The 16,194-nt window shown below is 30.4% G+C and overlaps 1 protein-coding gene across 1 annotated transcript in view; it reads right to left on the bottom strand.

Annotated features, from left to right (window-relative positions):
• The window catches only part of chp (leucine rich repeat containing G protein-coupled receptor chaoptin), a 59,208-nt gene extending 48,378 nt beyond the window's left edge, over positions 1–10,830 (bottom strand). The window contains exons 1-2 of the mRNA XM_088242745.1: positions 10,741–10,830; positions 8,372–8,706 (exon numbers count right to left, since the gene is read on the bottom strand). Coding sequence (XP_088098871.1) covers positions 8,372–8,374 — 3 coding nt within the window. The 5' untranslated portion in view covers positions 8,375–8,706; positions 10,741–10,830. The remainder of the gene's footprint in view (positions 1–8,371; positions 8,707–10,740) is intronic.
• Positions 10,831–16,194: the final 5,364 nt, after the last annotated feature.

Here is a 16,194-nt window from a genome sequence, read left to right as displayed (position 1 = left end):
CAAGTTGAGGTAGAGTGGGGTTCGAACCTCGAATCTCTGATTCGTGAGTTCGCAACACTAGACACGGGACCACAACCCGATTACTTATAAAAAGTCAACAGGGTAGAGAATATGGATAGGCAAAATGGTGAACAGTTTGCGACTTAGAAGGGATGGGTTTACACCGACCCCTTTTTTCGGACAGATAAGAAGTTATATCGAGAACTCAGCCATTAAAGAGAGTATTAATTTTTATGTTCTTGATGGTTATCTCCGACAGCATCAGTACAGACTGTTTTACCTGCCGGCTTCCAGAACCAACCTGCCTCTGGTTATGCCGATTGGAAGAGCAATCAGGCAGCTGAGCATCATCATTTTGGAGATCGACATCTTTCACATCAGTGAAAGTTTGTTTAATAGGCAAATACTCTAGCTATTAGAAAGCATTATACCCTCATACTGTCAAACCATTGCTCAAGGGTTCCTGGTTTGATATTTTCTCCCAATAAAAGGCCTTAATTATTTTGTAATTTGTAATGTTATTTTAGTATTAAAATATTTGAATAATTTGGTCGGCCTCGTGGTGTAGTGGTCAGCGCGTATGCCTACCATGAAGGAGGTCATATCATTTAAAATGGTGGTTTTACACTAGAATATTTCACAGTCCCTGGACTGGCCCCTAAAGCGAAAGACTGATCATCTAACCTTAATGGAACAAAAAAGATCAAGATACGCTGCGATTGGTGTATCGATGCAGTGCCCAGTGAACCGAAAACCTATGAAAGGGAATGATGATGATGATGAATTTGAATAATTTTAATGGATCGGTCTTGGTGACTGTAAACTGTCACTGTACTATTTAATAAATGCAAGTATTTTTATATTAAATAAAAAATACATTTGAAAAAAAACAGCCAACGGCAGGTCACAAGAAACAAATGCTTATTCATTCATTTATTTATTCATTCATTTAAAATTACACTCGTTTAAATATTAATGAACTTATTACGGCTTTTAAGGCTGTGCCCGTGTCAAACCATAATAATTAATAATAAAAAATACATAGTAAAAAAATTAGATTAAATCATAATGACATGTGATGCAATATAAGAACAATCTAGAAAAACAAGGTATAAGTAATAAATAATGAAATTCCAAAAAATACAATGTGAAAAAGATAATCAAATTTAAATATTAAAATATAAATTATACAAATTTAGATTCATAAAAAATCAAACATACAAAATAATAGTATCATTAAAATCAATAGAAAAAGAATATATATGTAAAAACATAATTGAAATGATAATTGTGATATGGTTTCTAGAAGCTCACTCTATATTATAATAAATAATATGCCAAATAAGAGTGAGTCCTAAATTAAATAATACAAAAATACACAATGAAAAAACATAAAAATATCTAATAAAATATTTATTGAATTATTTATATCTATATTTCCATATTGACTTGAATTAAATGTTCTCTATCTCTTTTGTAATATGACAATCGTAAATAATAAATGAAATAGGAACAAATGCTATATTTTTATTTTGTTTTGTGGTTAGCTAGTAACACGATAATATGAAACCCTAGGTCCCAAATCCATAATACTCTATACAGTGTAAAATAACTAACGAAGCCTGATAAATTCATGCAAATGCCACCAAATCAATGTGGGGTTTTCTATAGGGGTTGTTGTAGTACTTGGGGGGTCTTAAAGCCTAAATAACTAACAGGAAAGGGATGCGAATAAAGGACAATTCCAATTTGCATAGATAGGTACTTATATGAAATACATTCTCGCATATAAATATTTATGTTTCTTAATGAAAGAGCAATAAAAATAAGACGTTCATTGAAATAAGTATTTATTGAGACCGATATATCAATAAAGCGACGAAAGTAATATCTTGTTTAATTCTGTGAGTTGAATGAATGTGAATATAATATTGTGAATAATGTTATAGATTGACCATGCTTGGTATATAAAATAAATTTTAGGATTCCATTTAAGATCACCAGGGGTGGTATTCCAAATGCTCTCGCGGCCGTATTATCTCGTGTATTTACATACAAAATACACAAGAAAAACGGTTTTCTCGTGCCGCGAAAGCGGTTCAGAATGGCACCCCGGGCTTAAATGTACTTTCCACACAAAACCATTTCAAACAAATTATGGTCAGTTCTCTCCGTTAGTTCGATTTCACCTAAATGCCAGTAAATTTAACCATCTTTTTGATATATTTCATACTTCGCCTGTTATTTTTATTATTATTATGGATAACTTGTATAGCGCCATTTTCGTAATATAAAACCTGCTTCAATTAAATAAAAAAATATGGCAAGTACAATGTTTCCAGTTAAATCAATGTTTAAATTAGCCATTCCCTTGCTACTAAATTATTATAGTGGTGAATTAACCTTTTTGTATTTGTTTATATAAATATGTGTATGTGCTTTTAATTTCTTTATAATTCTTTATTCTTTCAGATATATTATATTACACTTTGTAACAAGTAAATTACGAACTTTTGAATTGCTATATGTCGGGAATCGAGCCGGAGACCTCTCGTATGGTAGGCAAACGCGCTGGCCATTACACCACGAGGCCGACGCTTTCTCATTTATTAACAATATCTTATTTTGTTTTAAAAAATGTTGTGTTTTCATATGATAATAATTGTTAGGTTTTTTCACCAGAAAATATATGAAAATAAAAAAAAAGTTAAGTGCGCACGCTTTGCTTGCCTCACCTTACTCAGATTCAATAGGAGATTAAAACACCAACTTTTACCATCGCTACAACGATAAAATCTTCGTATAATAATGAATTCATCAATCCAGTGTGCTCCTCATCAGATATTATGTAGCAACAAGTTCCTCATATAACAAGAACTTTTTAAAACTAAAATTTGGTAAATATGAAATATTATAACAAAAAACATGTGACAATGAGGAAGTTCAGTGTTAATTATTAAAAGACTATAAAACTAAGACAAAATTAAAAAAAAAATATATATATATATCGTATTATCAGGGCTATGATTTTTTTAAGTTTTGTATTTCTGAAATAACTCTGCGTGTGACGTCAGAGGCTCTTTTCCACTTATTTTCGATCAGTTCTGCCCATTGGTCCATGGACGGTGAGCATACCGGAAATCGTCCATAACTCTCTTATCATTGGTTGATTCGTATGAACTAGTGACGTCGTTCAAAGTATTTATTTATTTAACACTGTATATACATATAAGGACGAGCCTATTACCTAAAGGCAATTTCTTCCTACCTACTCAAACCGTTCAGTTTGAGAAAATTACAAGTACATGGACATATTGGATCTTACGATTTTATACAAAACTAGAAACAAAGATTGACAAAATAAAAAAAAATAAAATTAACACTTTACTATGGAGAGAGGAGAGGGGATGGGAAGGAAAGAATAAGGATAAAGGAACAACTTAAATATTTAGATAGTGACATTTCAATCTTGACTTCAATGTAAATAAAGAAGGAGCGTCTCTAAAATTGGTGGGTATATTATTCCACAATCGAGCAGCTACTACTGTGAAAGTGGAGGCAAAAAAATTAGAGCGACGAAAGGGTATTAAAAGGGTTCTCTCGTTACTAGAACGAAGAGATGGTCCGTGTTGTGATAGAGGTGGGAAGAGCTCTCTCAGATAAACAGGCGAAGTGCGATTATTAAAAATATTGTGAAGAAGTTATATAATTGGAATGTTTCTTCTATGGCTGATACTGAGCCAGTGCAGTTGAGTGCGATATTTGGTTATGTGGTCGAATTTGCGAAGATCAAAGATATAACGTATACAAACAAAGTAGTTCGTTTTTATTATTTTTTTCGAACATTTTCAAGAAACTTTGCTGTACACTTTAATGCTTCAATTTTTACCACGCGCAAGAAAACATTTATTGTATAAATTTTCCGTAGGGCTGAAGTTCCTGATTACGACAAATGACGTTCATCATCATTATCGAACCCTTATCTGGGCATTTAAAGAGCGTTTTATTTGTCATGGTCTGTAACGAATGATCACTTCACTCAATGCGTAACATTCACCATTCTGCCTGTGTGTGAACATGCACATTTCCACAAATCTTCCATCTGTCGACGTTTAAAAGTAAAAGAGCTGAATCTTGATGAGGGTGAGATTCATTTGGCTGAATTATTTCTGCTACTCACATCAATACGGGTTGCAACTCTTTATCTTCACAAACGTATTTTTTAAATTATTTGAAATGACGAATCTGCTTATTATTTTTTGTGGACCCTATATAATGAATAAAAATTATTTATTTATTTTCAAATATTTTGCACATACAAACATATTTATATATATTCATTAATAAGGAATCTATTGAACACCAAAGCATTTGAACGTGAATATCGGTTATAAGCCTCGATTATGATGGGAAGATAATGACGTATACTTGAAGATAGAATATTCTCTCTGGCGATAACAAAGATATACTACCGATCCCCCCCCCTCATCAAGTTTTGATGTAAGTACATCGGTTTACACGGACGGGTCTAGAACCCCTCGATACGTTTATCTACGCATTGAAAGTGTCAAAAATTTTGTTCTACCGAGTAATTTTTCCTTTGATTATAATTTATTAAAATTTTTAGTTGTTTTGAGGTTGGCAGTTTTTTAAAACCCTAATAAAAATATCGCTTTGGCAATGGTTAAAAGTCATATAAAAATCATATTCAAGCGAGCTTTTTTTGCTTGATTTGTGATATATTAGAATTTATAATCGCTTTGAAGTGGGAACTTTCTATCACAAAAGTCTATTTACAATATAAATGATAACTATTTTAAATTTTAATGAAGTAAGGAATGCAAACTAATTTTTGCGGTCAATCATTGGTTTGTTCCAATCATATGATGTCGCTATGGTAAGTAGGTAGAACATACCGAGGTAATATATAGATAGTACAGAAGTTAAATATACCGTCTCGATATATATACAGATGAAGATAGCGTTCATAATCGAGGCCCTGGTTAGGTTAGTCTCCATCTAACATGGCTCAGCCTCCAAGATGTAGGTTTTTTTGTGTTTTTTAATAATACATTTTTTTATATTAAATTATTTTTATAACCTTATTTAGAATTTTTTTAAATAAATATTTAAAAAAGTACAATGCGTTAAGTTCAGAGGTATATTTTATAATATACTATTTGACAAAGTCTTTTTTTTTCATTTTTATTTATGGTATTATCAGCGCTATGATTTTTCAAAGTTTTGTATTTCTGAAATTACTCCGCGTGTGACGTCTCAAGTTCTCTTCCGCTTCTTCTTGGCCAGTTATGCCGATTGGTCCATTAATAGTAAGTAAACCAGAATCTTTCACAACTGTCTTATCATTGGTTGATTAATATTTATTTATGTATTAAGGAAATCACACAGCCTTTATATAAATACTAGGTACAAAAGAACAATTTTAAAAAAGTAAGACCAATTACAGATTTCACATTAATTTATTATGAATGCAGGAGAGGGGAAAAAGTAATTAATTTCCATGAAAAAAAAAAATATATATATAAATATAAATATTAAATAAAAAGGACATAAAAGGGAAAAGATATTGCAAAGCTCCAACTACACATACCTCCCCTCTCTCTCTCTGCTTCCATGAACATTTATATTTCTTAGTAAAAATTCACAACCAACGATAATTAATTAGATGCAGGTAGTAGATGTACATATGAATAATAAAAAATAAGAGTTGAATGAAAATTGAGACTTTGTTTAATAAACTTTGTTTAATACTAACTAGTGACGTCGTTCAAAGTAGTTAGTAAGCTTTGCCGTATAATTTAGTGCTCTAATTATTATCGCGAGTAAGAAAACCTTTTTTGGATCCAATTTCCCGTAGGTCTGAAGTTCCTGAAGTTAGTTTGATACCTCAGAAACATTACTTAAAATCATACATACTATTTAGATAGTTTAACATACCTACCTATTCAATCACATTACAACAATAACCAATGAACCAAAAATTATATCTGTTCATATGTAAAATACAATTTATTTGTGCCTATGTGTACATAAAAATATGTTTGTAAGATTCACAAACTGAATGTGTATTTTATTACTTTTCTAGCAATGTTTTACTGTTCACAAATATTAAAGTCTTTAATTTTACTGTGCTTTTCATTTATTATATTAAACCATATCTATTAACTTGTTACAGAAAATGGCAGCTTTCAAAAAGAGCTGGGAGTGCGCCTAGGAGTAGCAGGCGCCACATTTAACGGTATGAAGGCAGTCTGGAGTTCGGATATTTACTCAGTAAAAACCAAATGGTGCCTATAAAACGCCTGCATAACACCTGTTCTCCCCTATGGATGCGAATCTTGGCACCTCTCGAATGCCCAAAACAGCAAAATACCGTGTTTTGAAAATAGGTGTCTCAGAAACAATCTTGGATGTGCGGTGGTTTGACTTTGTAAGGAATGAAATAATAAGAGAACGGACGCAGCAAAACTCCGGTGACAACTGTCATCAAGCGGAAGCGATACGGTTGGCTGGGCCATATACTGATTTCCAAAAACGTTATACATTTTGTACAAATTGGCTACGGCTGTTATCATCACTCCCTTTCCACACCAAATGGTGCATAGGGAACTGCATTAATATACCAATCGCAGCGTATCCTGATTATTTTTGTTATACGAAGGTAAGATGATCAGTTTAACGCTTCAGATGCCAGTCCAGGGATCAGCAAATATTAGTGTCAAAACAACTTTTTAAATATATATTTTATATCAACCATGTTGGGAATCGAACCCGAGACCTTTTGCATTCTAGGCAGACGCGCTGACCACTGCACCACGAGGCCGACATTTAACAAATAATAAATAAAATAGAATAAGTAGTTCTTTACCAATTGACGACCTTTATCGAAAAAACAGAGAGCACTTATTCAATAAATAACTTTATCAAAAGTATAACTATCGAGTGAAAATACGAAACGTTTTTAAATATACATGAAATATTTGAAGCACTTACTTAGTGGTTATTCATTACAATAAAATAAATAAAATAACTTTTTTTTAACCACTTGTTTTTTATTTTTTCTACCAACCGGTTTCAAAGCTATACAAGCTTCTGTATACTGAACTAATGAATTCTATCCTATTTAAGTACGAGTATATCAGTATTATGGATTTTTTCTTAACTATTATCTAATTACCTACTATCAAACATAAAAACCTGCATTCCACACAATTAATAATATAGGAACATTGTCAAAAAATCACAAAGACAAAGTCCTTAAATATGTTGAATCTTAGATAAAATTCTAAAAAAATTAAAATTAGAATTCTTCGATTATTGAATAATATTTACGAGTACATAAAAATAACATTTTTATTTGTATAAATTTATATGTATTTATGTAATATATTTTCTTTACTAACTTTGTGGAAATCTGTTATTAGTTCTGAGTTTACACACTATATCTTTTTGTTTACTATAAATATGTATGTATAACTGTTGATTTCCCAAATAAAATAAAATTTAAAATAATTAAAAAAACAAATTTAAAAAAATAAATAAATAAATAAAAAAATATTAAAAAAAATAAAAAATAAAAAATAAATAAAATAAAATAATTAAATTTTAACGATTGCGATTCAATCTACATTGGAAAAACTAAAATAAACTTTAATATTAGAGTAAAAGAAGACTCGAGAGTGCCTAAATAATTTTTAAAAAATGATTTCGCAAACTAACTGATATAAAATAATCATAATTTTATAGACACTGGATCAAAAGTTTTTCATGTCAAAATTAAAATATTAAAATTAGACAACTTTGAAAGCAATTTATAATCTGAAGAAAAAAATAAATAACTAAATAATCAATATTTCTTTTAGTCCACTCCTGTCTAGTTTTCAGCGTATCCATCTCAAATTACGTTTCCCATGCTTAAAATACAAAAATACTCGATTTATTACTTCCATATGCGTAGCATAATACTGACATAATAAAATAGGATAGATTTCAGTACTTAAGTATACCTCGATAAGGAAGCAGGTATAGCTTTGAAACCGGTCGGTAGAAAAAAAAAAAGTGGTTAAAAACAAAGAAAAGAAATGTTCCTACTGCTGACTGCGACACGGTACAAATTACTAGTACTTAAAAAACCCTTTTTTTTCTAAAAAACACTTAGTTTACCCTGAAGATGGCTCCTGCAATGGTAGCCGAAACGTCGGAACAAATCCAACACATACGGTATGACCCAAAAAATAAACATATTGATAACAGTGACTGTAAAAAAAAATCGCACCTATAAAAAACATAGTAATTTATTTTATTTACAAAACTATTTATTTATCTATTAATAAAAACACTGTTAACTTACCATTTTTGCTTTGATTTATGTGAAGAAATTACAATAAAATTTCGCACGAGCACTTTTTATTATAACATACAAGTACGTAAAAATTACAGCACATTACATATTCACAGACTTAATTACTGGCAGGCATGTTCATGTTTTTCAAAAGCTTCCAATTATGTACGTGTTATGATGTCAAAAGTGGATGAGTCTTCATAGTCTACACGGCGAGGCCACAGGTCACGGGTCACGGATCCTTCAGAGCCGGTTCTTGTGACGAACTCAATTATAAATACTCAAATAGACTACATTATTTCACTAGAGTCATCAATCACTAGTCATTGTGGGTTACACTTAAGCTGAAAGAAATTATAAATATCACAGACGATCAAAACTACAATGATTATTGGTATAATAAATACTAATAAAGTATAGTTGCAGATATGTTCAAATATCAAATGTTCTATCAACAGACGGTAAATGAATCATGAAACAATGTTTAATTAGCGCAATGAGGTCTTCGTTTTTAAAAATTATTATTTTCAAATAAGCGAAAAATTACGAAGGTAACGGCTTCATTTATATTTTTTCCGTGCGACGTCGCATAAATTTTGTCGAATGGATTGAAATACACATATTTTGAATGACCCGAAAACAAGACGTTTCGCGTCGAAAAACGGCACGTATTACGTTACAGCGCCATACTTGTGCGCAATGTCAGTTAGAAGCGCACTCGGCGGGCATGACGTGTGACGTCAAAGTCACGTGACGTCGTTTCGTATCTAGTCATTTTTAAACCCGAAAATAATTAAGTAAAACTTGTTTTCTATACATTGATAGATACATCATTAGAATCGTAAAAATCTTCTGTAAATCTCTATATTCAACGTTATTCCTGATTTGTGAAAATCTACTATGAATAGTTTTTAGCGTATTGTTAGTTCTTAAGGAATAATAATCTTACAAAGTTCAATTTTCAAAAAAAGTATTTTTACCCTAGCAACGGTTAGGTTAGCGCTATTTTTTAACAAATTTTCGTGATTTAACAATTTTTTTCAATTATTTCAATACATTGAATAAGAAAAATATCTCATTGGAAGAAACCCCGTCGATTTGAAGACAGCATCAATATTAATATAAATAAATTTAAATAAAAATTATACGCGTACTGAAATGACAATAAATAGAGTGGATATTTAATTTCATATATAATTATTTTATATCTAATTGGTGTGAGCTTAATTAACGGACTTGTGATATTTAATAACGCAAGATAAAGTATTACTGAGAGAACTGATACAAATTGTACACAATGAGTTAGTTCAATCAATATGTTCCATAGGAGGTTATTTAATAAATTAGATACACTATTAAATAAAGGAAAATTGTGTACAAAGACGACTTTTCACCGTGATATAATGTTATATTCTATTCTACAGTCGATCACCTTCATTTCGAAGAAGCCTTAAAGTTTACTTACAGCCTTCGGAGGCTTCATCTAATAGGATTAAATACTTCACGACTTAAGTAATCACATATTAATGCAGTGTAATTTTACAAGGCGGAATCTAATAACTTTATAGTAGAATAAAGCGTATACAAATTAAATCAAAAGAAATAGCAAAATAATAACTTGCACAGTTTTATTTAAAATTTACTTATTGAAGATCTATAATTTTATTAATTTAAGTAAGATGTTACAACAAAAAAATATACATTCCAATTTAATTGATCGTTTTATAAACATCCACCCTGCCAGGAATCTAATCCAGGACCTCAAGAATGGAAGGCATAGGACATATCTCCACTAGATTTTCCTTTTCAGGATTTTTACCTGAGAGTAGCAATCGAGTCGAAAACACTATTCCGGGGTTCTGGTTCTATTTCACAAACAGAAATGTATTCTGGACGTGTTATTTTCACATGTTATAATAAGATAAAATACATTGAAATTAAAACATAATCTTTCTTTTCCATTATTTTGAATGTTAAATAAAGTTAAATTAAATTTTAATGTACATTTTATTCAACTATCCAAAATAAATATATCAGACATTGCTTAATGCAACAGACGCATTGAAATATATTATTTATGTTTATTGAAATCAGTTTAATGAATAAATTATTGAAAGAGTTTTGGTGGTGTAAATATTTGATTGATTTCATTCGTAAATGAGTCGTTGCTATCAAATCACCGACAAACGTCACAAAATCCTAGCAAAATTATCGTATAGATTTTCGCGCGTCCTTGACATTTTGACCTATTCGAAACGCAAACTGGCGAGATTTTCGCGGCGAATTTTCTAGAAAAACATGACACAATATTGAAGTTAGTTGGTAAGGATTAGCGATGGCGCGTAACTTCTAATAATTAGATTTAAGGTGATGGTTACGTGGAACGAATTGATGAATATTATGACGTAAACAGTTCGTCGGGGAAAGCTTTCGGCGCGAACGAGCAACGCGACAGTGAAACTCAGAGTGGTTATCTTACCGTCCCGCTCTATGAACACATAGATCTAGGCGGTAGCGTCTTCCATTACACGTCCACAGATGATTCACATCACAAAATATTATTTAAAAAATAATATCTGGGAGCGTTAAAATCAAACGTATGTCAACAAATACAATATAAGAATATTCGTAATATATTGACTACAATGACTCGAAGAAAAAAAAATTAACACTTTTATATTAAATAAATACCCCAAAACTTTACAATATCCTGTTCTTTTTTCCCCATGTTTTTCCCTTCTACGCATTTTCAAAGCATGAAATATTTTTTCTCATTTTTTATTCTCATTTTCATAGCATGAGATATCTACGTATGCATAAATATGTTTTTTTACTGTTCATTATCAGCATTCTCTTTTCGCTCCTAATCGTGCAAAAGAAACTGCATTGGTACACCAACCGCAACGTATCTTTATCATTTTTGTTAAATAAGAGTAAGGTGATCAGTCTTACGCTTTAATGAAAAAACCTTTTAGAATAATTATTTTACGTCAATCATGTCGGGAATCGAAGCAGAGAACTTTTGCATAGTAGGCAAATGCACGTTTGACCACGAGGCGGACATAAAATTTAAATATCAGTTCTTATAATTTACTGAAAATGATTCTATTTGATTCCAACTTCAGTATTCAAGTTCGGTAGAATAAGAAAAAAAGCTCCGATTTTAAGTTTTAACCTCTAGCAGAGTTTTATTTTAACGAGACTTTTATTAATTATACAATTATGTGAAAACCCGATTTCGATTCTGTTTGCATGCAATATTTTCGGAAAATTTTGCATGATATTGTAGAACTGCTCATTTTTAAAAATAAATTCATTACATAAATACATTGTTAATTAATGCAGGCATAAAATATTCTTCTGAAAATAATTGAGGCCCTCAATATTAGAGATGGCCAAACAACCCCATACCTATTTTCGAGAAATTTCATAAATCTGTAATAGCCCTTTCTGATTTAAATATTCATAAAAAAATATTTTTTATTTCATAATATTTGGTGCCATCAACACTTTGAACAATTAATCAAAAAATTAACCTAGCAAGAAACGCTATTTTTAATAAGTATTCATATGCAGTTGGCCGCTTTTGAGACTATGTATTTTTAACGTTTGGCTTTCTTTGATATTTCATATAAATTGCATTCAAATTTAATTACACATAATTCATGGTTTCAATATTTAACGAAATTATAATTATATGCATTCAGACGAAATTCTGTATTTTTTAATATATTGAATTCAGAGAATAATAATGTTTTTCACCAACCTAGATTTTTTACAATGTAAAAAATCTTTATCACTTCACAGAATTTTGCAAAATGAAATGGTTATAATGGTATCATAAGAAATGGCATAATGAAATCAGTAGAATGCTATTTTTAACAATATTTTAAGTTTGTCCAAATGTTTGTAGATAAATACTGGAATATACCCCTAGCGAGTTATTAAAATTAAAATATCACAAGTGGATACATTTTAGAGAAGGAAATATGGAAGTCTAGGCATTTGCAGGGCTTGTAACTCTTTAACTTAGCACAAATAAACAAATGCAAGAATTGAAGAAATTCGGATGTTCAAACATAGGCAACATGGTATCTTAAACTAGCCAATGATAGGCCATAAGCCCTGTAAATGCCTAGACTTTCGTATTTTCTTACCCAAAATGTTCTCCATCTCTGTTGTAATATTTTAAGATATAATATATACCTAGCGAGCAATTAAATTCACGTTGAAGTTATTAGAATAATTACTTAAAACCACTTTTAATTAAATTTAGTTCATCATCATTCCCTTTTCGCACTAATGTTGAATAGGGCACTGCATTGGTACACCAATCGCAACAATCGTGATCAGTTTTTTTACATGAAGGTAAGATGATGAGTCTTACGGTTCAGGTGCCAGTCCAGGGACTATAAAATATTCTAGAGTAAAAATACCTTTTTAAATAAATATATTTATCTCAAACATGTTAGGAATCGAACCCGAGACCTCTTGTATGGTAGGCAAACGCGCTGACCACTTCACAACCAGGCCCACAGTTTAATTAAGTTTAGTATAATAAAAGTGAAAATGAGCTATTCATACAGCAAAGGGCATTTATATTTTTTAAATAATGTCGCCGTGAGTCTACAGATTAACTTATACGGAACATGTATGTATTTCAGTAAAACCAAAAGGTTTCGAGGTGAATGGTGGGACTGCCTGAAGAGGATGAGATCGCCACCCCTTGGGCGGGAAACTGGGCTACACAGGCGGGAACAGCACGGTCGGTAATGTAGATACTTACATTACCCTCTGGGAAATGTAGGAAAATTCACCAAACAGGACGGGCCAGCCAGCAAAACTAAGGTCTCTATCGACTTGAATATATTACTTCACTCCGTACAGTACTATATTCTTAAAAATTCAGCTGTAGAAAACACTAGGTTATTTTGTACATGGCTAAAATAATTTTAAAATACAAGATTTTACTGAAAAGAAATAGATTTTGTAGGGAACACATGACATTGAAAAGTTCAAGGTAAAAATATCGAGATCTGTGCTGCGATTAAAGGTGTATATTAGGTAATTTTTATTGCACGGGTGCCTACATCATACATACTTAACAGACATTCAAACAGAGATGGAGAATGTTTACGAACGGAATATAAAAGTCTAGGGGATTATGATCTGTTTGGTTTGTTTAAGTGATCACTTTGTATGTGGCAAAATAAGCTATTACCACTAAAAAAATTGCATTTCGAAATCGAAAGAGATTTTTTTCCTTGTGCTTAAACGAGTGCTTTTTTTATTGGTAATAAATAAAAAAAAACTCTAATACAAATATTGAACAAGTTCCTAAAGTAATCAACATTTACAAGAAAAATCGATTATTAAGTTGACCAAAAAATAACAACAAAACAAAAAATTACATTAGCAAATCTTTGCAATATCCAAATAATTTTAATTTACCAAGATGTCATTTCACAATTTCAGCAAAATTACTTTAAGTAAATGTTATTAAATATTTGTATATAACCACTTTTCTATGTCTACCGGTTTCGAGACTTACCCGTCTCTTCTCTAATATTCTTTAATATTTTATCAGCGAGTTCGGCCTTAAAAGCAAAACATTATGAAAAACTAACTATTAAGTATAAAATTACATCCCTTAATATTTATTTTTATCAATCCTGTCTTTTAGTGGGTTTTGCATGTTGGTTTAATTGGTGTCCTAACGAAGAGACGGGTACGTCTCGAAACCGGTGGACTTATAAAAGTCGGTAAGTGGTTATATACAAATATTTAATAACATTTAGTAAAATGTTTGACCACAAAGTTAATGCTTTAAATTTAAGTAAAATTATGTTTATTTGGGCATAAAAAAACTTAATTAACCTCCCTAAAGAAATTAAGAAAATAAAAGAGTTAAATTTATTGAAAATAAAAATTAGAGAAACATCTTGCAAAAAAACAATTTGACGATTTAAAGGACTAATGCAAAATGTCAAATTAAAATATTTTTATAAAATAAAATACTTATAATACTTGTACCTGCTATTAACTGAATGTAAGTCCCACTCCAAGCACAGTTTGCCTCTTTTTTTAAAAAAGTAACAGTATTAATATTTAAAAAAAAACCTAAATTATGCAAAATGTAATAATGGTTGTAATCAATGTAACTAGTTATATTAAATTACAAAATGGAATTTAAGTACGGATATAAAAACGTTTTACCAATATTTCAACTAATTAAGACAATAGTTACGAATTGATTAGTGTAAGTTGATATATATGGAATTTACATAACAACAAATTTGAATCATTTGCTCATATTTTCTTTTTTTGCCTTTGTAATCAAGGTCAAGGTAAATTAGCAGTACAAATGTAGTAAATTTCTTTTGTTATACGCAAAATGAAAACAATTACTCAAACGGCTTTCAGGAAAAATCTTGACACTAATTAGAACTTCTAAGGCTTTAATTACGTAATGAATTGAATACTTTACATCGAATCTCTTGGATATTTTTCATATTTTAACATGAAAAAGAAAGGGAATTGAATTTAAATGAACCAAAGAAAATTATTTGCGTTCTTCTTTTTATTTTTAAAATTGAATTATTTCATTTTTTTATGAAATGTTGTGGCGCTGCATCATAAATTATATGCATTTGCCCGTGTCATGTGTAATTATTACATCATTTAACAATTTTTGAAAAAAAAACTATTAAAATACTTTTTAAAAATTTATTTAGTAATCCATAATAAATAATATCACAAATTATTCAAATAAAGAGAGTAAATGGTGCACAGTAGAGATGGGCGTTTCGGTTATTAAAAAGAAGACGCTGTTACTGTATCAAAAATTAAACTGATTCGTAAAACTGTTTCTAAATAATAGTTTAGAGCGGCGTGGCAAAAAATATAGTACAAGCAACAGATGGAACAGTTTTAGAACAGTTTATTAAACTTTTACTTGTTACAAGCCACGCTGCTCTAAGCTGTTATTTAATTATTTTTAATTAATTTTATTTTCTTTAATTTAAGAAACATACAGTACAGTTACAAAGTTTTATATTTTACACAGTTAGACTTATGGACCAGCGAAGTTTCCATATTGTAAGGTAATTATATGTAAGGTTATTAATTAAAGTGCAAAAAAGAGAAGATAAAATCATAAATAGAAGTTGTTTAAAAATGAAAATTAAAGTTAATTTATGAAGCAGTTTCACGTACCCTGACTAGTTTATAATTTTCATGGGGGGAGCGGTAGCCATGGTTTTGACCACGCTCCTTTAAAATGTTATTCTCATGTCGTGCCTAGTTTTTAACAGATATTATTTTGTGAAACTGTTTTAGCCGTTTCAAAAGAATACCCGTTTATTTTTTTTACCATTTCTAATATGCATGTATTGTTATACATACATATTACAAATTAAGACGATAAATGCTTTTCATTTTTAATGCTCAAGATTTTTCTCAAATAAAATACCTATTTGAAATGACATGTGGTATTGCATCATAATCGGACATCTTTTTAACTTTAAGAAGAACATAACATATTTGGTATTATAAACATATTACAACAGAGATGAAGAACATTTTAGAGAAGGTAATATAGAAGTTTAGGCATCCATAAGGCTAATGATCTGTCATTGGCTGGTTTGAGTGGCCATTTTACACACTGTGTAACATCCACCATTTTGCCAATATTTGAGCATCTGTATTCCTTCAATTATTTAAAGAGCTGAAACCTTTATTAATGCGGGTTAACAAATGGGCAGAATGGTGAATGTTACACAGTGTGTAAAGTGACCACTTAAACCAGCCAATGACAGGTCATAAGCCCTGTG

This window comes from Micrasema longulum, unplaced genomic scaffold (genome assembly GCF_059751315.1).
Source record: "Micrasema longulum isolate JH-2025_06_02 unplaced genomic scaffold, ASM5975131v1 h1tg000163l, whole genome shotgun sequence".
Classification (NCBI taxonomy): domain Eukaryota; kingdom Metazoa; phylum Arthropoda; class Insecta; order Trichoptera; family Brachycentridae; genus Micrasema; species Micrasema longulum.
The sequence above is the reverse complement of the archived record's forward strand: the minus strand, read 5'-3'. Positions and strand labels throughout refer to the sequence as shown.